We start from the raw sequence: 27,516 nt of genomic DNA, 5'->3' as shown, positions 1-27,516 counted from the left end.
TGGAATCTCTGTTGTGAAAGTGAAACATATGTAGATTTTTTTTGTTACATAACTGCACTCAAAAACAAAACAATGTAAAACTTCAGAGCCTACAAGTCCACTCAGTCCTACTTGTTCAGCCAATTGCTAAGACAAACAAGTCTGTTTATGTTTACAGGAGATAATGCTGCCCTCTTCTTATTTATGTCATCACCAGAAAGTGAGAAAGGGCCTTTTCCTGGTACGTTTGTAGCCGGCATTGCAAGGTATTTACGTGCCAGATATGCTAAACGTTCGTAAGCCCCTTCATCCTTCGGCAAGAGGACATGCTTCCATGCTGATGATGCTCATTAAAAAAATGTGTTAATTAAATTTCTGACTGAACTCCTTGGAGGAGAATTGTATGTCCTCTTCTCTGTTTTACCCGCTTTCTGCCATATATTTCATGTTACAGCAGTCTCGGATGATGACCCAGCACAGGTTGTTCATTTTAAGAACACTTTCACTGCAGATTTGACAAAACGTGAAGAAGGTACCAGTGTGAGATTTCTTAAGATTGCTACAGCACTCGACCCAAGGTTTAAGAATCTGAAGTGCCTTCCAAAATCTCAGAGGGACGAGGTGTGGAGCATGTTTTCACAAGTCTTAAAAGAGCAACACTCCGATGTGGAAACTACAGAATCCGAACCACCAAAAAAGAAAATCAACCTTCTGCATGTGGCATCTGACTCAGAGGATGAAAATGAACATGCGTCGGTCTGCACTGCTTTGGACTGTTATCAAGCAGAAGCATGGACACATGTCCTCTGGAATGGTGGTTGAAGCATGAAGGGACATATGAATCTTTAGCGCACCTGGCATGTAAATATCTTGCGACGCTGGCTACAACAGTGCTGCGAGAACGCACGATCTCACTTTCAGATGACATTGTAAACGAGAAGCGGGCAGCATTATCTCCTGCAAATGTAAACAAACTTGTTTGTCTGAGTGATTGGCTGAACACGAAGTAGGACTGAGTGGACTTGCAGGCTCTAAAATTTTACATTGTTTTATTTTTGAATGCTTTTTTTTTGTACATAATTCTACATTTGTAAGTTCAACTTTCATGGTAAAGAGATTGCACTACAGTACTTGTATTAGAATTTTGCAATTCACCTATTTATTTTGTTTACAGTGCAAATACTTGTAATCAAAAATAAATATAAAGTGAGCACTGTACATTTTGTATTCTGTGTTCTAATTGAAATAATTGAAAATGTAGAAACATCCAAAAATATTTAAATAAATGGAATTCTATTATTAACATGCAATTAATCGAGATATATTTTTAAAATTGCTTGACAGCCCTACTACTTTCCAGTAAAGAATTTTTGAAAATTTTTTTACTAAAATGTCATTAAAAAAATCTAGTTTCACTCAATTTACACAATACAGCATATTCTGCATATACAGCTTTGTAAATAGAACTGTGACTGGAATCCCAGGGGAGACAGCTGAGGTCACTCCATTAGGGTGAACTGCAAGGAATGGGGCAGGCAATCCCCCAAAATGGTGGATATTCCAATACTTAGATTTACTAAGACAGCACAGAACAGTTTCTGTTATATCTCACTGGTTACTCAGAAGTCAACAGCGTAGTTCCCTTAAAGTAACCCAGCCTCAGGCCTCCACCTAGTCACCCCAGTCAGATATGAGGAGGATTAATGAAAATCTTAATCATACAAAAAAGGCTGTATGAATCCCGAAGGATTGGACACATTACCTCCCACATTAGTGAATATTCCAGATCTTAACCAAATATATGCTTACAGCTAATTCTTATTACCTAAACTAAAATTTATTAAAAAAAGAACAGATAGAGAGCATGGTTAAAAGATCAATATACATACAGACGTGAGTTCAATTCGTGAGGTTCAGATTCATAGCAGAGATGGTGAGCTTTGTAGCTGCAAAGAGTTCTTTTAGAATTTAATCCATAGGTTACAGTCAAATATCCAATATCATATTCAGGGTGTTTCAGTTAAACTGGGATGTCAATCTTCTGACTCAACCTTCCCCTGATGAAGCTTAAGCAGATCTGAGATGACAGGATCAGGACCCATGGGTCTTCTATACAATATTCTAGCATACACTTGACCATACAGTCTTGGGTAAACAATAGGCAATCAGGGCGACTTTGAAGTAGGTTTATTTCTTAAGCATTGCCCGGTAATTATTCACACAGATTAACATAAGGCAATTGCCTATTTTTCCACCATTTGCAGATGATTTGCTGTATTTCAAAGAGATGAATACAGCGACATCCTATGTTTACAGTTCATTTAAATGTTAAGATGTTCTTTTGATCTCTGAATTAACAGCATAGACAGGGACTGTTGATTACATTGTTGACCACTACCAATATATATGTAACGACACAAAAACAAACATTATCTCCCCATATGTCTTTAAGGGTTGAATTTGAGTCATTCATCCTGCCGGATGCTTAACCCTTTCTGGTCATGTGTCACAAGAACTTTTCCATACAAAGTGTTGTGGATCTGATCCAGCACCACAGAAATCAATGGTAGTCTTGCCATTGATTTAAATGAGAGCAAGATCCAGCCCAATAATTCTAACCAAAACCCCAAATCCCCTATTACATTTACACTGAGCTTGCACATACAGAGCCATCCCTTTGATGATGGGAAATGAAACAGGAAGGATGGTTGTGAGATTGTGCCATCAGATGTCAACACTATTTAAACTACTGATCAGTCCTCAGGCAAAAGATCAAGTTACTGGTTATGAGACAAAGTCAGCTGAGCTGCAGGTTGAACTCTAGAGGGTTTAAATATACTCTGCATGCATTCATATGAGTGTACCCATAAGCATATGTATTGCCTGAATCATTTACAATGTATCCTAGTTTTCTCATTGCTTTTCAGCTTTTCATCTGTGACAGCAAACAGAATTGTCAATCAATTTTTATTTAAAAAAATTTATGATGTATACTAACTGTAAATTATTTACAAATGGTGTTTTGCACAATTTTTCTAGGGACCCTGCACAGAATTGAGTAACAAAATGGATAGGATCAGTCCATAAATGAGGCATTGGGAGCTCTTTTTGAAAGAGAAAAAAAGTTATACAATACTAGACCTGTTCCTGCGTACATGACAAAGATAAAAACAAGCTGAACAGATTAGTTGCAAAAAAGAGATAAATAAGATGGAAAACTGAGTAGAATACTGTTAATACAAAATATTAAATGCCAAGGAGATACATGATTTAGTATTAAGGACAAAAAGATTCAGAGACGACTTAGTAAGTGAAGTATAAGCCAATCAATAAAGCTATTTCCATAAACAAATGCTATTCAGAGCTTAACTAAAAAGTGTGTTTAAAAAAAGGTGCATCAACTCATTTTTCTATGTATTCTCTTTGGACCATTATAGAAACCACTTTAATTCCATATGGAAAAAACGGTGAATGATGGCTCAGCTCCCATGTCCCAGTAAACACATTTCAGTACAAGTGAAGTTAATGCAAAAGAAAAATGATGGTAAAAAAGACTAAGATTTTCAAACAGAGCCAGGATCTAAGAAAACACGTATGGAAATTTAGCAACTCCTCAATCACCTAAACTTAAGAGCTACAGCTACCAAGATGATGTGCCTTATAGACATTGCAGTAAAGTAATTAGCATGCTTTCTCTTAATGACCATATTTTTATTAAATTGTCATCTTTTTCCAAGAAGAAAGACTTTCCAGAACAAAGGAGACAGACACCAACCAAGGTGAACAATGCACTAAAAATAGGCAAGGGACCATTTCTAAAAGAATAGTTTATGTCTGGGTGGAACGTATGGCAAGGAGATTAATATGAAAGACCCCATGTGTTTTCTAACTTATTATCTTCCTCAGCTGGACCCACTAGATCAATGGAGAGAGAAAGCATACTTTCAGTTATGCTACTAAAAATAAAGATATTACATTTTTATAAGTAGGTTTCATTTCAGTGCAAAATGCAACGATCTTAGGCAGAAAAATAAAACAAATTCTGTGGGTCCTCCCCTCCTTTGGTACAAGAAACCTTCATTTACTTCTCTAGACTATGTTGCTTGTATTTAAAACACTCTGCGTAAAATAGAAGCTAGTGGGTTTTTTTTTTGGTTACAAGAAGATTCTGTAACTGGATAGCTGCAGAACAGATTATAGTCAGAATAGTAGCTGATTTTTCAAATTTGGAAGGAAGGACCAAGCTTTTATGTTTTTCTGTTTGCTGTGAAGAGCTAAAAGAACCAAATTTCTGTTAACAAAATGATCTGAAGGACCAAAAACCAATTAAGTGTTCTTTTGGTTTCACCTCTATTCTCTTCTTCTCCCCCATGAAAATACATATAGCATCTGTAATTAGCAGTTTACTTAAATAGCATAAAAATTAACAGCGAACCCTGGACTTTTGTTGATAATTGGAAATATCAAGACGACTCTCTGATAAGGGAACTTTTTTATAAAGGGCATTTTTATTCTTTAATAGCTTTAGATTAAAGAAAAATGACTTGAGCAATAAACAACTAAAGACAACAAAGCTTAACCTAACTATAATGAGAAGATAGAACTACTAATCATTCTGTCATGCAAATGTAGTATTTCCACTATCGTACAAAAAGACTGAAGGGCTTGAATGCATATAATTTAATATGCAAGATGATGAATGGTGCAAAGAAAACTCTAAATGAGAAGTATAAATACAGTAGAAGTCCTTTTACTGTACAGCCATTAATGACATTGAAGCTATATTTGTAATGCCTTGTTGGTGAAACAGTATAAAATGTCCCAAAACTGGCATTCAAGACAATACTGAAATCATATAAAAGGATGTTGCAGTGTGCTCAACCACACTTAAAATATTAATACACCTCATCTTGGGCATTGTGGGTTTTTCATTTATTCTCATGCATTCCATCTGAGTGAAGTCAACTACAAGCCTGTTATGTAAATAACAGTAACATTTTTAAAGAGTCAGAGGGCACCTGCACTTTTAAAGTTCCCTACAGTGACTCAAATTTTTGGACAATATATTTTCTTGTAACAGTGTCATGGTGCATAACTTGCAAATTTTAAACTTTTAAGAGGACAAACTGTTAGTCATTATTCTGAGGGCAGAATTTTTTTTGTATGGTTCAAACTTGGGATCTCAAGTTTGTGTGTCATATTTTAATACAATTAATGTGTCTATCAGAGCTGAAGTGCACATAGTTCTATTTCACAGACTTTGTTCTGTATCACAAGTCTTGTGCTGACCCTGAAGAAATCACTCTAGCAACTGTCTAAAGTTAATTTCACTTGTGCGACACACAGCACACACTGTATTGTTTTTGACCAGACCATAACATGAAAATGATTTTTAGAAGTATGGTTATGGCCAGAAAACTGATTATACAATTGGAATCTTGAAACTGCATACACCTATTTACTGACAGCAAACGTGGCGATGAATAGTACTGTAGAGCCCAAATGACTATTGTAGTGTCAAAATAACTGTAGAGTTAGGTACTTATGCTGAATTTTATTTTGCTGTATGAATCAACATTGGTTTAAATTTATAGTACAGTTTTGTTGCTGTGTGATCTTATATCGAGCAAAATATTGGAGACTAGGACTGTTTACAGAGGGGACAAAATAGAAGGGGACATTATATCAGTACATAAATAATGCAGGTTCTAGAGAAGTTCATCATGCTTCACATCTTAATCCAAATAACTAAACTGATGGATGTTAGGAAAATACTTCCCTAAGGTAAAAGTATTATAATTACTACAGAATGGTAGCTGTTACTTTGGGGAAGGGGGTGAGATTTTCAAGGCCAAAAGAAGAATTAGGTATCAAGTTCCCAATCCCTTAACTCCTCTTTGTGCATTAGAAATCTCCCCCTAAATAAAAGAAAATTGAGAGTTTTATATAACAAGCTAATGATAGTGACTTTTCTTGTGACCAGAATTTGTTTAACACTCTACACCTTTAGATTGCTGCACATTTCAAATTCTATGAACTCTATTTAAGAAACCAGTGCAAATTCTGATTAATAGTCAAGGTCCACAGCATTGATGAACATTTGGAATAGATATGCATCCATTACCACAATATCTAAACATTTCTACAAAGATTAGAAAGAAAAAAAAAAATCACATGTTGTATAGTATTTTCACTCCAAGGCTACCTACTTTATATGAAACAAAGACACTCAAAGAAAATAAGACAAGCGTCACAACTATGTTATCCAAGCACAACCGTCCTCTGTCCAGTAAGTTAATATTAATAATGTTCTATGTACTAGAAAAGTTAAAGAGAAGATAGATGAGAAAATGTCACATCAGAAATAGACAAAGTAAATTGTGATCAATATATATAGGACGAGGGGCAGCAAGTTTCATATATTATTTGTCCTAATTTTGAAAGGAAACAAGGGATCTTTAGTATTTCAGAATGATATATACCAAGGGTACAGTGACACTAGATTTTTTAATAGAATTTTAAAGTGCTAATGTAACACCGACAGACCCCGATCGATCATCAGTGGGTGGTACTGAAGCTAAAACCTCTGGAGCTTAGTGCATGAGCCTCTACTGTATGAGCTGAAAGCCATAGAGCACTTAGCTAAGGCTGTAGATCAGACTCATTAATCTCTCTCTCTCTCTACGTAGTCTTGGTGCCACTAGATGGGACAGAACACCACACCCAGGACGTATGTGGGCTACATACTTTCCTTAGCTGAGGAAGCGTGTCCCGAGCTTCAGAGACTTCCCAGTTGAAATCCTGGATGAGCCCCAACTTGTAACACGAACAGACCCCAGGTGTCGGTGGGCAGCTTCAAACCTGGGGCCTCTGGAGCTTAGTGCATGAGCCTTTACTGCATGAGCTAAATGCCATATGGCTATTAGCTAAGGCTGTAGAGTAAACTCATTAATCTCTGAGTGGTCTCAGTGCCAATATCTGGGACAGAACTGCACACTCAGGAGGTGAGAGAGTTACACTAACACAACTGTAAATCCTGATGCATATACAGGACAAACATTTGAGGATAAACACAACTAGCAAGACGTGTTGCAGAACAAATATTTTTGTAGTGTCTAAACTAGAATTTAAAATGGTATTAGTTAACATGTTAATTAATGCATGTTAAACCATGGCTAAGAATTTAATAGTTGAAGTACCAGAACTTTAAAATTTAAACTAGATTAAAATGTATTAACCTGGCTATTACTACAAGCACACCAAAATAGGTATAAAATCAAGTCAGATGCGTCCAAGTCATGAAAAGCATATACAAAACCACATACTGTATCAAAAGGGTCAAAAAATTGGGAGGAAGGTTAAAAGTTAATTAACTTAATACACTGTCCTATGCATTTCCTGTTCTATATGCACCTGTACCCAAGACAGTAAGTCTATATAAAATATTCATAGAGACCATTTTTGAGAAGAATTCATTTATTTCAGAAGACCTATTTTCATCCATTTTTCTTTCTAGCTCTTGTTGGCTGAATAGGTCTGCAAAGATCTCACAGATGACAAGCTCATGAATACTACTGTATTTTGATTTATGGTTGAACAAATTGTAAGAAGTTCAGTTTGGACAAATGTTTTAAGACCCCCTTCTCCGTAAACTCATTAACAGGCCACAGTTCTGCAATAACTCTTTTCAACTTCTCACAACACTGCATCAGATTCCATTTTATGTCGAAGATCATGTCAAACACCAGAAAATCTACTCTAACTGCCTCTGTTGTACCCTTATAGCCAAGAAGGCTCCATGCCTCCAAATAAAGTCATTAATGAACTCGGAGCACTAGTCAGAGAGCGTGCGAGACACAGTATAATTTTATATATATTTCTCCATAATTATGCAAAGACAATGAATTAAGAAATTATATTTTAATACCAAATGCTGATTTACTGTATATTACTGTTTTTCAATATACAATATTAAAGCATTTGTTAGACAGCTTCTCCTGCTATTTGCTGTATTTAACCCTCTGGCACCAGTATCGTCAATACTCTGGTTTGCAAACACTGCTGGCAATTCGTGCCAAAGGGTTAATTTGATAGGACTCAAAGGATTTCCCTTTGATCTTACTGACAGTAGAGCATTTTGGAGTAGGAATCCAGAATGTTATCTTCTGTAGAAATAAATGGATTAGTTTAAGAGACTTCAAAAAGCTTTTATCAGTGCTGAAAGCCACAGTATTAATTCTTCTATGTAGGGATTTTGGATAACACTAGAGCTTTTATTTAGAACAGGTTTCTAAATGGTAACTACTTTATTTTTAATGTTAACAATGCACACTCATTTAAAATTGATAGTTCTCTTAATTAAGAATGAATGGCTAAGTATATTATGCTGCACGTACTCAGAGCCCCTCTCCTCTTAAAGCCCTTGCCAAAATCTCTTTCAAACAGAAGTGACACTAAATTCTGAAGAATAGCCTGCTCATGTGAAAAGAGCAAGATGTTCTGCCAACTGCAACACTTGTGGTCAGAAGAGGATCCTGGATTTCATTCTCGAGTGTGTCACCACTGCCACTGGAAAAAACTAACTGAAGCTGCAATAATTTTTAAATTGCTGACGTATTCCACATAAAAGGAACCCAGTTTGTTACCAGACTGTTAGAAATGTGTTGCACTCCAGTCATTTTAAAGCACTCTTCTAGGTGCTGCAATTGTGAATTTCATTTATAATATCAGGAATATTTTCCCCTGCTAAGTTACATCTATGATACAACAGGAATCCATCTATCCCTTCAAAGTTGGACAATATATACAGAAATTTGGTTTGGTATTTTTAACTCTGGATCTTTCAAAAATTATTTTTGAATAAAGTCATTAAAAATATTACGCTTAATTCAGGAGTACTGCGCAATACCCATAAGTCTAAATACAGTAGCTACCATTAACAGTATGGCATTTTCCAACAACTCTCACCTAGAGTTACCACAGTTTTCTATACTTAGAACAGGAAATAGCTGTGTGAGCAGTTGGCAACCTATTTAGTGGCATCCATGGCACAAACAAAACCTATACTAGGATATAAAATAATTTTATTCTCTCAAGTTAGTGAAAATGTGAACATATATTTAGAACTATTAAAAAATATATAGTTCAATAATTTTAAGGAAATAACGTAATAATTTGGACCTGATTAGTAATTTGACACAATTAAACAAGAACTCTGATCAAATTTACAGGGGGTTATCTTATTTGCTCCACTTCAGCAATAAGGAGTTCCTAGAGGTCTGTGGCCAAGCTGATTGTTACAAGGGGAGGATTTCCCCTCAGGGCTCTTTAACCTTGTAGGGTTTAGTATTTTGTGTTTTCCCTGCTAAACCCTGCTATTAATTACCTTGAAAGGCAAGTAGTAACCCTTGGGTAGGGAATACCGGAATGGCTGCACAAGATGCTGTACTGATTACTTATTTTCTATTCAAATCACAATAAAGGATTCAGAGTAGCAGCCATGTTAGTCTGTATCTGCAAAAAGAAAAGGAGTACTTGTGGCACCTTAGAGACGAACAAATTTATTTGAGCATAATCTTTCGTGAGCTACAGCTCACTTTATCGGATGCATGCAGTGGAAAATACAGTGGGAGATTTTATATACACAGAAAACATGAAACAATTGTATATAAAATCTCCCCACTGTATTTTCCACTGCACGCATCCGGTGGAGTGAGCTGTAGCTCATGAAAGATTATGCTCAAATAAATTTATTAGTCTCTAAGGTGCCACAAGTACTCCTTTTCAATAAAGGATTCAGTACACAATGCTGAATTATGGACGGATATGCCAGGACAAACGGATCTCATTGCTGCATCCAGCAAGCACATTGCACTTGCGTTCTGAAGTGTGCTGACACCCTGAACTCTGCAGTTTTGGCCCAACACCTTAAATTGTTCAAGCTCTGAGACCTAATCCAGCACAGCATGGTTTGATCAAAAAGGAAATATGGGAAAAGGGGCTTGCTAACAGTTATACAATAGATACCATAATTAAATGGCACTAGAACTAGATCTCATTAATGAGTTATAGTTTAAATAAAAGCAAAAGTAATATAATCCCAAAATAAAGTAATCTGATACAACAGCATGCAATCAATGCTGATTTTATGACAGAACAGGTTTTCTTAAATAATGTAATTGTTCCATACCAGACAGAGTAGGCTTGTTTTTCAGCTGAACTGAGAAACAGAGGAAGTAGTGCAAAAAAGACGTCTATAAGGCACCTAATTCCCCTATTTTGCACCTTCAGGGCTGCCAGTTAAACTCAGAAATCAGCTTTAAGGGCGCAGTATATTATGACCAGCTGTATATAGCCCACAGGGCTGCACTGGCAGCCAAGAATAGTTGAAAGGAGAGGTGCTCTGCCAACTTCTACTTCCTCTTCCCCTCCTCATCTATAAACATCCGATATGCTAGGGGTTGTAAAGGAAAGGGAAGCAGAACCATTACAATGGCTCTGTACCACCTGGGGATCCTCCCAGACTGATTGAGCACTCCAGTGGTAGGGTTGCCAACTTTCTAATCACACAAAACCAAACACCCTTGCCCTGCCCCTTCTTTGAAGCCCTGCCCCTTCTCTGAGGCCCACCCCCACTCACTCCATCCCCCCTCCCACTGTCGCTCACTCTCCCCAAGCTCACTCACTTGCTCATTTTCACTGGGCTGGGGCAGGGGTTCAGACTCTGGGGTGGAGCTGGGGATGAGGGGTTTGGGTGTAGGAGTGTGCTCTGGGCTGGGGCAGGTGGGTGGGGCGTGCGGAGGGGAATGAGGGCTCTGGCTGGGGGTGCAGGTTCTAGAGATGAGGGGCTGGGGGTGCAGGAGGGTGCTCCAGGTTGATATCGAGCGGTTCGGAGAGAGGAGGGGGATCAAGCCTGGGGCAGGGGGTTGGAGCACAGGAGGGGGTGCAGGCTCCAGGAGGTGCTTACCTCAAGCAGCTCCCAGAAACAGTGGCATGTCCCCACCTCCTGACTCCTGTGCGGCAGCGTGGACAGGTGGCTCTGCATGTTGCCCTGTCTGCAGGTGCCGTCCCTGCAGCGCCAACTGGTCTCGGTTCCTGGCCAATGGGAGCTGCAGAGCCAGCGCTTCAGGCGGGTGTAGCGTGCAGAGCCCCCTGGCTGCTCCTACGGATAGGAGCCGGAGGAGGGACATGCCGCTGCTTCTGGGAGCCAAGCGGTGCCATAGTAGGCAGGGAGCCTGCCTTACCCCACTGCGCGACCGACCTGACTTTTAACGGCCTGGTCAGCAGTGCTGACTGGTCCCTTTTTGACAGGGCATTCCGGTCAAAAACCAGACACCTGGAACCCTGGCCAGGTAACACCTTGCTCACAAACCTTTGCACGTAAGTGATATAAAGGGACCATAGTGGAGAATGAGGGTCAAATATGTATGTCTTGCTTTGTTTTATCATAAAGAATTATATATTTAGTAATACACTAAAGCTATGTCTAAAATGCAGCCAGATAGGTGATTAGTAGCTCATGTAGACATACCCACACTAGTTTTAATCTAGCTATCTTGCTAAAAAGAAAAGTGAGGACATTGTGGTGCAGACTTCAGAGCAGGCTGCAGAAGCAAGTATACACCCAGGAGGGTTTGCCAGGTTTGAGTAGCCTGTGCTGAAGCCTGCATTGCCGCACCCTCACTTCTATTTTTGACAAACCAGTTAGATGAAAGCTAATGCAGGTACTTCTGCTTGAGCTGTTTATCACACCTCTAGCTGAAATGCAGACAGAAGCCGAAGAGATGGACTGTACAATCCAAAATCAGTTAATACCAAAAGATCAGTGCAATTTCAGGGATTGTCTGCACTATTCCTTGCAGTTTGCCCGAGTAAGCATTTTCAGTGTAGCCCTTACATGTACTCGGTCACACCAACTTACTTAATCTTATATATATGATCACTTAAATTAATCAAGTGTAAAACCAGGATAGCAAGTCCTATGGAGGCTTTCTATATAGCTCCTCAACACTGACTAACCCATAGCAAACTGGCTGTTCCAGCTGCGGCGCTCCTCAAAAGCATCAACATTGTCATACCATGTAGTGGTTTCCCAACACACACACTTGTACCACTAAAATACCAGTGAATTCACTTATGGCCTAATTCATATACGACTATGGGACACTAAATGTACAGAAGCACACAGCTACCATTTAATCCACAGACTGAGATGCTTCAGTCAATTACAGTAAACTCACTCCGTACAGAAAGATTTCTCCGAGTTATGATAAAAAAATAAATTTTTTTAACAGGTGATTTAGACAATCAAAAGTTGACAGCTTTAAAATTTACATTTCTCTTCCATTACAGAGAAATGTATTTGCTTCCAATATGACAGCTGCAGACTTAAGTTGCTGACGTGGGATTTAAGAAATCTAAGTTCTTATAAATGTAATCATCTAAATGGAAACCCAAAGGAAAGCAGAGGGAAGGCATAATGAGCATCCTCACGTCACATCTGAGTCTTTACTATTTGGTGGTAAATGGATACTGAACCTATCAGTTGGAATTTTAAGACAATAAATGGTCTCATCTTGAAGGTAATACTTTATTTGTTTTTATATAGCTGCGGACTTGGAAAAATTAAGTTTTAGTGGGCTTCAAATGTAGGGCTATTCAACCTTGATAGCATTCCTTTATTGTGTTTATGATTTAATGCTAACTCTGGTTTTAATATAAAATTGGTTGATAGTGTTCCCTCTAATTTTTTCCATCCATGTGCAGAATGAATTTTGTTATGTGCACCATATTGTGGTAATGTGCAGATGTATGCCACCAGTAGAAACCAAAAACCTAGATATAATATATATTTTTAAAAAGTTACCATAGGGATAATTACTCCAGCCAGGACAGGTTAGGCGTTTTAGAGCACATTATTCAAAGAATTAAATTTAAGCGTAAGAGAAATAAAAATCACGAAATGACTAGACCAGTCAAAAAACTAAAACAACACACTTTGAAAGAAGTATCAAGAAGTAACAACAACATCACAAGTATGTGTTGGGAAGTGACAGAGAGAAAGAGACGCATTGCTCCTTTAAGTACGCTGCCCCTTTAAGTAGATAAGCCCGTTCAGACAAGAGCAGCTGCCAGCAAGCTCCCTCCGTCCTGAGACCTATCGTGTTTCTTCCCTCCTGCCTCTTCCTCCCCCCCCCCCCCGGCTCTGTGGAGATGGGGTACAGGGGTTGGAGGAGGGGGACACCCTGACATCAGCGCCACCTCCCCCCCTCTGCACAGCAAGCAGGAGGCTCCTGGGAGCAGCTCCAAGGCAGAGGGCAGGAGCAGCATGGCAGTGAGGGGAGGGACACCTGAAGTGCGCAGCACTTCATAGCCTGCTGGGTGGCCACCCAGCTTAGAGCGGACTTTGGTCACAAGGGCTGGGGAGGAACTTGTGCTTATTTCTTATGAATATTTTCTGTAGAAAACTCCAACTCTTTGTTTTTAGAAGACTGCATATAAAGCATAAGTGAATCCCATTTTAAATATCATTTTGTTGAATTTCTTATATAAAAACCACTCTTACATTTGACAAACTCATACCTGGGTATACTGCCTGTTAAGCTCCTTTCACTTGATGAGGATGATGATCCAGGCCTCTCTTCTATCTTCATTCCTAGCGATTCTGTTGCACTACTCTGTGCTTTCTCTCCTTCCTCTTCTGTCTTCTTTTTCTCACTGTCACTATCATCACTACCTTCTCCTAAGATGTCGTCAACCTGCCAATTGGTCAAGAGTCAGTATGTGCTCTACTGAGTTATTAATTATATCACTCTCTCACACAGTTACTAGACTTGTCTTAATTATCCATTTTAAAATGTCTTATAAACAGCTTTCTTGCTCTGTTTGCTTAAAAAAAAATGAAGTTCAAGTTAAAGGTTTCCACAGTAACCTTGACAACATTTTTATGCAGATTACACTAAATTTATATTCATGCAAGTATGATACATACTAAGCTATAGTCACCACCACCAATACAATTCCATTTTAATGACTTAAAATAATGTATAGGAATACTATAGAAACAGCCATGAAGCCATATTACTGATTCTTGGTTATATTATTGGTAATGGGCAAAATCTTTAGAAATTAAAGGGACAAACTTTGCACCACCACAACAGTGTACAGCGGATCATCTGTTCAAAACATATATTGAAGTACATCTTCAGTTAATAAGAATTTTTATTTTTTCAGGCATTCCTATTTAAAAACCTAATTTTAGCAAAAGGTTTTTTCCAAATCATACTGTATGACAGGAACTGAAGATACAGAAGACACTGTTATAATCAGATTCTGTCTACTTGCTTGCCATTTAAGAAGGCAAGTCTATCAAAACGTTTCTACTTTTAATTAAATAGCAGTTTGTCTTTTGCTTCTAAGAAGTTAGCATGGATTTTATACTAGTCTAAAATACCCTTATTCATTCTAGGTTTGCAGCTGCAGAAATAAACATTAAAACACAACAAATACATGTGCTGTGTTGAGATGCCTCAAGAGGTTCCATACTTTTAAAAATAAGCATTTGAACTACAGGTGGGGAAGGAGTAAGGTGGTGTAGATGGTGTTGCCACACACTACTTCTCAATGAGAATGGTAGTGGGCAATGAGAAGGGAAGCAGGACTGTTGGGTTCTCTGGGACAAGTGACTGCAACTTTACTGAACCTTAAATTTTCTTCAGAAAGCAACATGTCCTGGCAGCAGTGAAAAAGAAGGTGGGTTAAGGCCCCAACTCCCCCAGCCTATCAATGGTCTAACCATTTTCAATGCTCAAATCCACAGCATGCTAGTATTTTTAGGCCTACCAGGGTCATCTTATTCCCATGACTGACCAAGGTCACAGCCTGCTGCAGAGCTACTGTAGGAGGCAAACACCAGGCCTCAAAGAAATGCCTGGATCTTTCTAATCCCCCTTCTCTGTTTAAGCCAGGATGATGCCAAATTCAAAGGAAAAGGGGGAATACAATAACTCCTGACTTCTTTGGGGTTAGGATAACCAACATCCCTGTAATGTTTTGGTGCTAAGCCCAGACCAGTGAGAGGTCTCACTGCCTCCCTGTAACCCTGGGTGCCTTCCATGTTTTCCTGCTGTGGCTCTCAACCTGAACACCAACAGACAAGCATGTGGTTCCTTGAGTTTCTCTGTGCTGTGCAACCCTGGTTCAGAGGTCTGACCCCAGCAGCCTGCCTGCAACACAGCAGCCCCAGCCTCATCTCCACCAGCAAGTTACTACTTGCAAGGTGACCCCAACACAGCCCCAATCTCAAATTTCCCCAAAAATGTTTGCCCTGAAGTGTCCCACTCCCTCCTGGAACACTCAGGGAAGTAAAGTGGGTCACTGGTCCGTTAAAGAGACAAAAGCACAGCTTATTACTTTAACAAGAGTTAATCACTTAAATTCAAAACAGAGCAGTGTTTTCTCTTAGATTAGAAGTAAAACAAGTTTATTTACAGAAGAGCAAGGATTATGTGATACCAAATAAAGGAAATAAGGGTAGATCAGTTATAAGCAAATAAAGTGAAGAACACATCTAAAAGCCTGAAACTTAATCTAGTAAAATACAGTCTTTGTTCAAGGCTGTTTCTCTCACCCTTGTCTTCTTTCCAGCTTTTTACTGGCTGGCCTGACCAGGACCCAACACAGAGATCAAATTGCTTGGTTTCTTTGTCTCCTGAAGGTGAAGGATAATTTAGGGAGTGGTTTCCCCTCTCTTTATAGATCTCTCTGAAATATATCCTTCTGAAGGATACCACCAGATAAAGTTCACCAATGCATGCTGAGTAAATGATCCACAAGGTTTGGAGGATAAGGCTCCATGTTGGTTCCTCCCACGCTGGTGGCCGCTACTATGGAAATTATCTATTCCTGCTATAACCTCTAATATAAATGAAGAGCCCATGGAATTTGGCTACAACTGGTTTGAGATTGTGGCCACTTTCCTTTGTTTGACAAAAACCTGTTTATCAATGCCCCTTGACATGCATGCCTGGTTTAAACACCTTTTAGTCAGGGACTTTAAAGCCTAGTATCCGTGAGTATCCATAATTTCACGTACAGCATTGTTACATATATTGTACAGTGATATTATGACCCTTGTGTTAATTTTTAAATGGCATCTCACCAGGCATATTTTGTACGAATGTCATTGCAGTAATGTGCAGGGTGTGAATACAGCGGTGGCTAGGGTCATAACCTCCTTCCCGAAATAGTTTTTGTTTCCACTGTGGGAGAGAAGCAGCCGCCAAAGTAGCAATAATGTAAACTGAAGACAAATCAATTATACCATGTGCCCACATGCACGCCACTGCTTTAGGGTCTGAAAATATGCACTTAAGACAAACCACACGATTACTCCCAAGTTCCAATATGCCCATACCCTGTTCTCAAAGGCTATGAATGCCCCCACCTCCTTAACCTGACAAAAATGACTCTCTACATGCAGTGTGACAAAATATGTATACCTTATGAATCCCAAAGAGAAAGGGCACGGATTTTGCAGCAGTGGACGGTAGATCAAAAGAGGGCCACTTGGTGCTGATACTTAAAAGAAATGCTGGGAATTAACTACTTAGAGCCTCAAAGAGCAGTCTAGGTCATTTTAGCCCTCCAATCATACTAATTTTAGCTCAAAAATCAATTTACTGTCTTTCAAATGAGGTTGCTTTTGCCACATTGCATTCTAACTCATAGCTCTTTGGCATTTTTACAAAAACAGAAAAAGGAATCAAAATTTCTGAAGTCTTTGAAGATGTTGACATGCAAGATAAAAACACCCACTAACTTTTCGATGTGGTGTACTTTTAAAAATAGTTTTAATGTCCGACCATTTGGAAAAATATCACATACACACATTTTTCCCCAATTATGCCATTTAAAGATAATTTTTTTAAAAATAAGGGAGATTACAGTACAGTCTATTCTAGGTCACATGGATAACACTCATTTTTATGTGGAAATCTATGAGGAATTTAGGACAGGAGTAACCATGATACAAAACAGCACATTACTCATGTAAATCAGCTCTGTTATATTCAATCCCTCTATTTGGGCCATACATGCTAACCACAACTGAATGTGGTGACTCGTTGCCGGGGGGAGAGGAGAGGAGAGAGAAAGGGAGACAGGACTCCTCCTAGCTCCCTACTGCATTTGGGTTACAAAGGAGGGGAAAAGGGAATGGACTTACCTGAGTGGACAGTAAATAGCTGGACCAGAGAGGGACAGTGACCCATCATGTGCACTGGTGGAAGAGGAAGGTATTTATACCCCTGCTATCCAGAAGAAACATTCTCTCTCAGTGATCATTAGCACCCACCCTCCCATCCACAGATCAGAACAGAATCAGGTTTTTATCATCTACTGTGGGCGTGTGCTAGTCATCTTTTTTTTTTTGGGTGGGGAGCATGCCAGATTGGCTGAGGTGGGGTGGGGTTGTTTGCCTTCCCCACAGCAGTTTGGGGAGGTAAAGAGGTTAGATCAAGATGTCACAACTCAGTAGGTAGCCGGTGTCCCCTATGCAAGTACATGTTCACAGAGGGGATACAATTCTCTGACAAACAGGTGTTGAAAGGGGATTTACAGGATGGTATCCCATAAGGAAGATGGAAAGAGGGGGGCTGGAGCTCCTAATTTCCAGCACAGCATGGAGACATACACCCTTTCTAGTCTCTCTTAACTGTCATATGATGGGAGGCTGACAGGTCGCAGCAATGGTCTGGGTCAGGGGCATGCAAAGGAATAAAAAGCTGGCCGCTTTTGGAGGGGCACTGTGTGTCTCTCACAGCTGGAGGACCTGGTTCTCCCCACCGTAGCCCCAGAGCCCGTGGAGCTGGCTCTCTCCCTTCCTCCCACAGACAGAGGAGCTCACTCTCACCGGGCAGGCGGAAGAGCTAGATCCAGGGCCAGAGGAGCCTGCCCTCTCCCATAGGAGTTCACTCTCCCCAAGCCCCAGAGGAGTTCTGTGCCCCTGCTGATTGCCGGGGGTGGGCTGTGCCCTTGCTTGCTCACCTTGTGCATGCTCCTAGTCTGGATGGTACCAGGATGGGAAGGGTAAGAGCTGATGGCAGCCCTCCCTCGCAGGTGGAAACAATTAAGGAAAGAATGACAACCTGCACTCTACAATTTATTGTTGGTATTCCCAGATATGTTGAGTGAATAAAGTTGCAGCCTAATTAAACAACATCCATTGCCTCTTCTCTTTCATCCTTTGTGGCCAGGACAAGGAATCTCCCTACAGGATAATTTCTCTTGCAAGTCCCAAACAGGAGGTGTGAAATCTTAAGACCAAATACTACCCAATGATACACTGCATTGAGAGCGCTCCCTGTTTTATTTTGCTTATTTTAAGTGTGGCTGGTGTCACTTCAGAAGAGTGTCAGTGGGAAGATAAATAAAAACCTTTCTAAAGTAATTTTAATAGTAATGGATATATTATAAATACCTGAATGCAATAGCTAGAAGAAAAAACAGGCTGCAGTTCTTGAAAATATATAGACTCAGGTAGTAACACACTTTTCCTTCTGAGATCTCAAAGCAATGTGTGAAGCAGAGGAGAGGATGGAGAGTGTAGCTGGGAGTGATAAGCAGAATATCATGCAGTGAAACCAGCATGCTTACCTCCCACTCCTCTCCTTCAGAACCAGAGAAGTGCCTGCCTCTGCTTCCCAGAGGAAGCAAAAAAGGACAAGTCTTTCTCCCCTTCTCTCTCACACACATTCTCCCCCCGGCCCCACTTTTCAGTGGAGAGACATCTATTGAAGAGGCCAGGTTAGAAGGAAGAAGTGAAAGGAAAAGAGAAGGTCTTGAGAGACTCAGGACCTTGTTTGATTTCCCCTCCTGGCAGGTTGTACAGATAGGCCAGAGAGGATGAATGTAGAGGCAGATCACAGGGCTCATAAAGATTTGTAAGAGGGACCTCTGTGGGACAGTTTCACTGACCTCTTTAGGATCCCTCCCTCCCTCCCCCACACCATTTGTGGCAGTTCAGAGGGAAAGGAAGTGATTCTTCCCAGTCCCCTGCCTGAAAGATGAATATTGGAGGACCCAGACCCTCCATACTTAGCCACTGTTGTTTCAGAGAGCAGCTGCATATGCTACTTTCTGCTGCTGCTTCTCCTGAGCTTATGTTGCTAGGAACAGGTGTCTCAGAAGGGGTAAGAGAAGAGGAATAGTGGCAGCCTCACAACTATCTAAAAGTAAAGAGACCATACCTATTTTTGGAATTAGTAAAATCATTTAAAAGGCGTGACAAACGATGCCAGCTACGATTCAATTATTTATGGCTCTGAGCAACTTTAACTTTAAACATGTGAGATAAGGCTACTGCATTCATTGTATAATGTAACAGAACAGGATTGTAGCCCACATTATCCTATCCTTTTGTAGAGCGACTTTTATACAAAGTAAAATTTTACAGGTTAACTAGCGTATATTGATTAACCCTGTTTTGTACAGACCCTTTTGTTGACACTTATGCTGTAATATCTTTGCATTGAAATATTTTGTTTACCATCTCATCTTGCTAACAAAACCTGTAAAAGAGCCATAATGCATATTTTCAGCAACTAAATGTGACCTCATACACCAGTAATGTCTTCATTACAACATTAGGCAGAAACTGTGTCATGTAGAAACTGATATGTCAGATCAGACCATCGGTCATCTAGTCCAGCATGCTGTTGGAAAGTACCACACAGAGATGACCATTAGGGGCATAGAAAAAAAGACTGAAAAAAACTGGATTGGAGAGCAAACAAATTCGAAAGGACAAGATGAAAAGTAGATAAAATAATAAATGGCATATATAAAGGAAATCAGGACTCTGTTCTCCTTGTCTCACAGCACAAAAACAACGGGACATTCAACAGAACTGAAAGACAGCAAATTCAAAACCAATAAAAGGAAATGAAATTTCCCACAATGCATAATTACACTATGGAACTCATTGCCACAGGATGTCACTGAGGCCAAAAACGTAGAAAGATTCAAAAAGATATTAGGCATTTATATGGATAACAGGGATATCCAGTCATAATAGAAAATATGAAGAAAAGAGCTCTGGAAAGGTTTATTTAAAAAAGCCTCAATTATGTACCTCTAGTAGCTTAGTAAGATTAAAAAATACATTAAATGAATATGACTAGTTAGGAAAATTACAAGAGCCATCTACTTCCCTCTTGATTAAAGTGAAATTTACAATTAGCTTGGCTAAGGGATAAACTATCTGTACATTACGCCATTGCATAAATAGGGAGAGTGAGAGTGTATTTTAACATCTTCCTCAGAAATATCCAGCATTGGCCATTGGTCTAACTGATAAAGATAGTTCTGTTTTAATACAGTGATTCTTATGTTCATGATACAGCAAACAAAGAACTAACGAGATGAATATCTCAGGAAAACATTAATAAAATTTTCTAACGAAACTGCCTCAGTGGAAAACAAACATTCTTTCAAAACCAAAAGAGCTAATATACCATGACAATCTAAAGAAAGATACCTAATAGACAGAAGTCTGGTACAGTACTAAGTATACTTTATATATCTGTATGAGGTATTAGAATTTAAATTTTCTTATGACAAACAGATGGCACATGGTACAAAACTAACTCACTCAGCAAAATTTTGTATATATTTTATGTCCTTCCTGAAAGCTTAAGTCTAGCTTTCAGAAAAAAACCTTTATGTACTAAGCAATATAACTACAAACTACAGAATTGATGACTACCGAAGTTAAAAATTTTGCAAGGCTGCAGAGAAATATATCACTGCTCCAATGGATATGGAAATGTGTTTTAACAACACTAAGTGACATGGTCAATGAGGTGAAGTTATTGTAGGACTAGGACTTTGTTATAGGACTTTCCTGTAGGAATATATTGATCTAGCTTAATAGGGGGCTGAGAGAAAAGTAGGAAAACATCACAAGAGCTACAGGTAAGCAGCCTCCCAGCAAACATTGGGGGCTACAGGCAGAAGTGACACAGTTGTTCTGCCAATGCTGGGAATCAACAGATCAAAAGGGCTATAAACAGTTAAAAAGCCACTGTCAGGAAGCGAAGGGGGTGTCAATTTTTAGGAGCCATCCAGGGGAACACGCTGATACAGAGAGTCTCTCTGTGCAGAAGTCTAAAGAAGTTGGGGCCTTCCCCAAATCCAGGGATTAGTAAGCCTTAGGGAAGGCAGGCATCTGTCTAGACTTGTTTATTGCTCTAGGATCTGTTCTCTCTGAAATGCTTTTGTTCTAAATAAATAATACTTTGATATTACTCCTGGTGGGCACAGAACTTCAGAGTCTGAGCTTAGGTCAGATCTGCTGAAATAAATCACCCCAAGACCCATTTGGAGATTCACTGGGAGGAGAGGGCTTGACCCTTGGACAATTCAGCAATGGCCCCACAAGGTTTGGCAATGGGCAAAAGGATCGAGCCCTGTGTAGGTAGAATGCCAGTGCATGGCAGACATTAAGGGAGTATAGGATCCTGTCAGTGTGGGAGGTGTGTGGTTTGGGGTGGAAAACAAGTAGGTGGATACACTGATTCAGGTGGAATTCTGATACCACCTTTGGGAGGAATTTATTGTGTAGCCATAAGGACACCTTGTCCTTGTGGAATATAGTGTGTTGGTGAGGGTCTGTCGTCATGGTGCTAGTTCACTTATCTGCATGGCTGAAGTAATAGCTACCAGGAATGTCACTTTCATCAAGAATTGGGAGAGGGAGCAGGATGCCAACAATTCAAAGGGTAGCTTTGTGAAGGTGGAGAGAAAGAGATCAAGGTCCCACAGGGGTGTGGACTTCAGTACTGGTGAAAAGATGTTGAGTAAACCCTTCATGTAGCAGACGGTGCTGGGGTGTGTAAACAATGAGATGCCATCCACAGGAGGGAGAGATAGGCACTGAGTGCTGCCTCTACAGAGTTGAGGACTCCGCCTGATGTTTTGAGGGTGAGAAGGTAGTCTAGGACAACTGGTAAAGATACTGTGGCCAGTGAGTGGTGGTGGCGGTGAGCCCATACTACGAAGCTACCTTTAGCTTGGTCGCATGCCCTGGTGGATTCTTTCCTGCTCTGAGTAAGGATTTTTCATACTGGGGAGGAGCATGCCTTGTCTACTTTCGACCCCCATACAAATACCATGCCGTGAAGTGAAGAAGGCCTTGATTTAGATGCTGGAGCCTCCCCTGATCTTGTTAGAGTAGATCCGGGACTGTGCGGTGGCAGAGTAGTGTGCGGGTGGAGAGTCTGAGAAGGTCTGTGAAGCAGAACTGATGGGGCCAGAATGGGGCTATGAGTATCACGGTGGACCGGTCCCAGTGAATCTTGTGGCAGGAGGGGAATGGAAGGAAAGGCATAGCGTTAATTGCCTGTCCAGGGGAGGTGGAGAGTATTGCCCTGTGAGTCCTTCCTTACTGCTCTTCTAGAACAGTTGGGCAGCTTTTGGTTCTTGTGTATGGCAAAGAGGTCCCACTGGGGGTGTGCACCCCATTTCTCAAAGAGACACCGTAGCATGGTGTAGCTCCCACTTGTAATTGAAGTAGAGTGTCCTGGCTGAGCGAGTCGGCCAGGGAATTATGGGTGCTTGCGAGGTACGTGGCTTGAAGTGTCACATGGGTTTTGATGCACCAGTTTCAAAGGCAGACAGACGTTGAGTAGAGGGAGGGAAACTTGGCACTGCCCTGCTTGTTGGTGTGCACCACTGTCACAATGTTGGAGAGAAGCTGAACATGGGAGGGACTAAACAAGTGAGGGAAAGGACTGACACACCACATGGACTGCCTGCAGTTTAGCACATTTATGTGCCTCCTGTGGCATCTACAGTTCCTGGGCCGTGTGACAGTCCAGGTGGGCTCCCCAACCCCCAAGGGAGACGTGTGTTGTGATGGTGGCGTGTGGTGTGCGAGGGGTGAAGGGGATGCCTACCATGACTTTGGAAGGATCGGCCCACCATGCTTAGGAGGGCAGCACAGTCCGGGGAACAATGACCCTTGTCTCCATACGCTGTGCTCGGTCTGTAGATGGAGAAGAGCCAGGCCTAGAGTCAACACATATGGAGATGTGCATGCAGTGTAACATAGGTGCAGGTGTCCATATGTTCAAGGAGAGAGAGACAGCCAGACCACAATGTGGGGTCTGGGATGCAGGTTCGCAATGATGGTCATCAGTGTTGTGACACGGTCTGCTGGAAAAAAACCTCTTGCTCCGATGGAGTTGTGCTGCGCTCCGATAAAGTATATCGTCTATGTAGGTATCAACACTGACTTCTCCTCTTTGATGCAAATACCTAGCAATGCCAGGAGAGTGCGAGGATTGTGGAGGTCACTTCCTGGAGCAAAAGTGCCACGAGAAGCCAGTCGTTGAGGTAGGAGTATACTGAGTAGCCAAGGTGGCGTATGTGGGCTGCTACCACAGCAAAGACCTTTGTGAACACTCGCGGAGCTGGTGCTATGCTGAACATGAGGACCCGAAATTGACAGTGTTGGTGTCCTACCCAAAAATGGAGAAACTTGTGGTGGGGGTTTGCTGAATATCCATGTGGAATTAAGTGTCCTTCACATCAAGAGCCACGAACCAGGCTCCCTGGGGGAGGGAGTGAATCGATGCCAGTGTAACCATACTGAATTTGGACCTTCTGATAAAGGTATTCAGCACCCGAAGATCTGGAATGGGGTGGCACTCTCTACCCTTCTTTGGGATGAGGAAGTACAGTGAGTAGAAGCCTCGTCTTTTGTAGTGAGGTGAGACAGGCTCTATGGCCCCCTTGAGGAACAGAGCATCTGCTTCTTGTTGGAGAATGCATTGAAGGGATGGGTCCCCGGCGACAGTCTGGGGGGTGGTGATGTCGATGAGGTGGGAATGAGAGGAATGCTATGGAGTATCCAGTACCCAACTTCTCAGGTGATATTGCCCCAATTGTGGGCAAATAGGACAAGATGGCCCCCAAAGACTATATGGGGCACCGCAGGTGGCATCGGGGGAGGTTTGCGGGTCTCGACCTGCACGCCAAAACTGAGCTTTTGGTTACTATTGGGAGAGAATCAAAGAGGTGGTTGTGGTGGAGGCGGGGAAGTGCGGATGTCGAGAACGGTGCCGCCTATGTGGGACCTCCTGCTGGCGCTGTGGTAGTAGGCTGGGTAGACAGCATGTGGGCATGGAAGGAATGGTTGCCTCTGCTGTGTCTCAGGACCGGGGTATACATACTAAGGGACAGTAGTATGGCCTGGAGTCCTTCAGCGAGTAGAGGGATTCATCTATCTTTTTGTGGAACAACTTGTGCTTATCGAAGAGGAAGTCCTTGGCTGTATTTTGGACCTCCCTGGGAAAGCCAGACGACTGTAGCCATGAGTCCCAGCTCATAATGACCGCGGTTGCTAGAGAGTGAAAGAATGTGTTGGCCATGTCCACAGTGGCCTGGAGTCCCACCTTGGCTATCAGTCGCCTCTCCTCTACCAGTGCCTGGAATTGCTGATGTTGGTCTGGTAGTAGTTTATCCTTGAATTCTGCTAGCCTATTGTAGTTATTAAACAGTTCTTGCAACTTTATGAACAACATTGGAATAAATCAATAAGCTTGCCTATGTAAGTATCCGCAAGCAAAACCATACCACATAACGTGTTGCAAACTTATTGGTACAATAATCAGTTTTCAAAACAGAGGAAACATTTTCAAAAGTGGTTTGACCTGTTATGAGTTATACAGAATATTGAGTCATTAATAGTATCTTCAGTTTCTGTTTATAGTGTTAGATTGTCAGTCTAACAGAAATGCTGCTCATGGCATTTTAAAAAAAAGCTTTAATTAATACTAAAGCTTTTTACTGACATACAGTCCAGTGATTGTTGGTTTATTTAAATATCACTGCATAGCTGCTAAAGACAGTAAGGAACATCTGTCTTACATAATACAGCAAGTATGATTCACGTTGAAAAAGAAAAAGTGATTCATCCCCAAAGGTTACTGCTTAAGGTCTCCCTTCAAGAGGGCAAATTGCGTGTCTTTTAGCAAACAGAATTAAAAGCCTTCTGACAGTTCCTTGAAGTACTTGCCTAAAAAGGCAAACAAAATTAAATAAATAATCCAACACTCAACCAAAAGAAAATTAAAGATACTTCATTTCTTGTCTTTGAGAAAACTAGCCCAACACCGCTTCATGCACATATAAAATATGAACGACAAATAACACCTCCTAGTTCAAACAGAGCACCAAAGTCTTTGTTGAAAAGAACATGCAAAATCTCTTCCACAGTGCCAAACAACAAACCATTTTCACTGGAAAAGTGGTTCACTTTAGAGGCAAAGTAATTTTATAGTCAAACTGAATTAAGATATTGGAATGGTTTACCAGTATTTTAAACAAATTAAAAGAAGAACGGTGAAGAAAAGCAACACCACTTTATTGGAGGACAGCTATAGAAAGGTTTTAGCATAAAAGGGTTAAGATTCTCAGGTTGGCTAAGAAAAATATATGCGCTCTGTAACTAGTGTAGGTGGTTAAGCCAACGTAACAAGGCCTTGAAAAATAAATTCAAAAGTTAAGAGGAATATGGCATTTAACAAGACAAGTTTTGGAAGCATGTTAAGCTTGGAATATGGCTAATGAGAAAATAAAGGTTTCTGCACAAAAGGCCTCTAAATTATAGAAGACTGTTACAAACTGGTCCTAATAGACAAAGAGAAGTTGTTTTGTTATGTGATAAGCTTATAGTACATTCCAATGTACCAGTGTTATCTTAAAATATGGGTCACTGTAAGATGATAAAATGCTAGGTGCAGCTAGTTTTAAAATAATCTGAAAGGAGGACCAACCACCATACCTTGTTTTAGCCAAGGCTAAGAAAGGGGTCACACTCAAACAGTCCAAACACTTTTTTTTAAGCTAAGATAATAACGGTCAATGTGACATCACTTATTTGTTACACTGTATAATGGAGGCAGACTTGCTAGGAGTATTTATAAGATCCTATCTGATCATGCAGGAGCAAGTCAGGATGAGTGTGTTGTATCTCTTGGACAGAGTATCTCCACCCATGAGTATTTTGATCAAATGCTTATGAATGTTTTTTACTATATGGATTTATTATTATTTAGATTTTTAGAGATGTTTAGAGCAATTATATAAATATCATTTGAACTTTGGATTTAATAAATGAATTTATGGTTACATTAATGTCTGACAGTACCTTGTATTCACATAAATTAATAATTCCAACTGCAACAAATTCACAGGGTTTTTTTGGGGGGATATATTTACAGCACATATAGGCTCATCATGTTGCTTTGTGTCTTCTGGAAAGCAATGACTAGATATTCACTGAAGTTCTAGCAACAAATACAAATCACTTGATTTAAGAAACAGATATAATCAAACTTTTAGAAATAAAGGCTTAAAAGTCATTCACTGCTCCTAATATTTAATGAAAAAAGTGTTTAAAAATTCAGTTTGTACAGAACTGAGAAATGAAGTAGAATCATAGGGCAAATAGAGCATCAGAGAACAGTTTGCTTTGATACTTCATTTTTCTCCCATAGCAGTTATTAATACACAAAACTTCAACTGAATGCATGACCTCTCCTAATATGGGTAGCATTTCCCTATTAATTCTTTCCTGAGATTACAGAAATCTCTTGCATTGATTTCACAAGAAAGCCTAGTCTGTTCATCTCACCTCAAAAAGGATATAGTGGAACTGGGAAAAATTCAGAGAAGGGCAATGATGATGAAGGGTAAGGAACAGCTTCCATACAAGGAGAGACCAAAAAGATTAGTGCTGTTCAGGTTAGAAAAGAGATAATGAAGGGGTGATATGATAGAAAATTCTTCCAACCAAAAACAATAACCAGAACTACCTCTAATTTAAAATATCAGATCACAAAGAGATAATCAACAGAGAATGCTCTCAGGGAAACAGGAAAAATATGAAGAAGTCTACTAGAATTAGTCCAGACTGCTTGACCTGTGCTCAATCTTCTAGCTAAACCACACTCTCTCTTCAAGTACACTTGGAATCCCAGATACAATTTTAAAATCATAGTGGGGAAAAAGGGAATTATTGGAAATACTGACTATGCCAAATAGGAAACAGTACAAGCAAACTACTACTGTCAGACTCAAATGAAAGTGAGCACGTGAGGACTGGAAGGAAAGGGGCAGTGGGGGAAGGCAAACATTCTTCGGAAAGACATTATTTCCAAAGGGGGGAAAAGAAAATGTGCAACTGTTCAACAGATCAGAGTACTGAATCTAGGCCTAAATTCTAGGATAAATTCATGAAACCAAGTATTTTGCCATATTATATTTGGAGATTCCACCCCCAAAAAGCCACTTGTGCTGTTATAAGCAATAAGAAATAAACCACAGAAAGCACAAAATGATACACGGTGTGATTTGTGCAAACAAAACATTACTTTAAATGTACCCTGCTATTTTTTCCTCTTCCCAGTGGCTTCTCATTTTGTTTGGGGTTTTTTTTTTTTGTGTGTGGGGGGGGGGCGGGGGGAGGGGGGC

General features: G+C 40.3%; 1 protein-coding gene across 1 annotated transcript in view; it reads right to left on the bottom strand.

Moving 5' to 3' along the window:
• Window positions 1-27,516, bottom strand: part of CTDP1 (CTD phosphatase subunit 1) — a 169,076-nt gene that overhangs the window by 35,568 nt on the left and 105,992 nt on the right. The window contains 1 exon segment of the mRNA XM_037892990.2: window positions 13,561-13,736. Coding sequence (XP_037748918.1) covers window positions 13,561-13,736 — 176 coding nt within the window.

This window comes from Chelonia mydas, chromosome 2 (assembly GCF_015237465.2).
Source record: "Chelonia mydas isolate rCheMyd1 chromosome 2, rCheMyd1.pri.v2, whole genome shotgun sequence".
In the NCBI taxonomy this organism is placed as follows: Eukaryota; Metazoa; Chordata; order Testudines; family Cheloniidae; genus Chelonia; species Chelonia mydas.
Note: the sequence above shows the minus strand (reverse complement) of the source record. Positions and strands in the feature narration are given on the sequence as shown.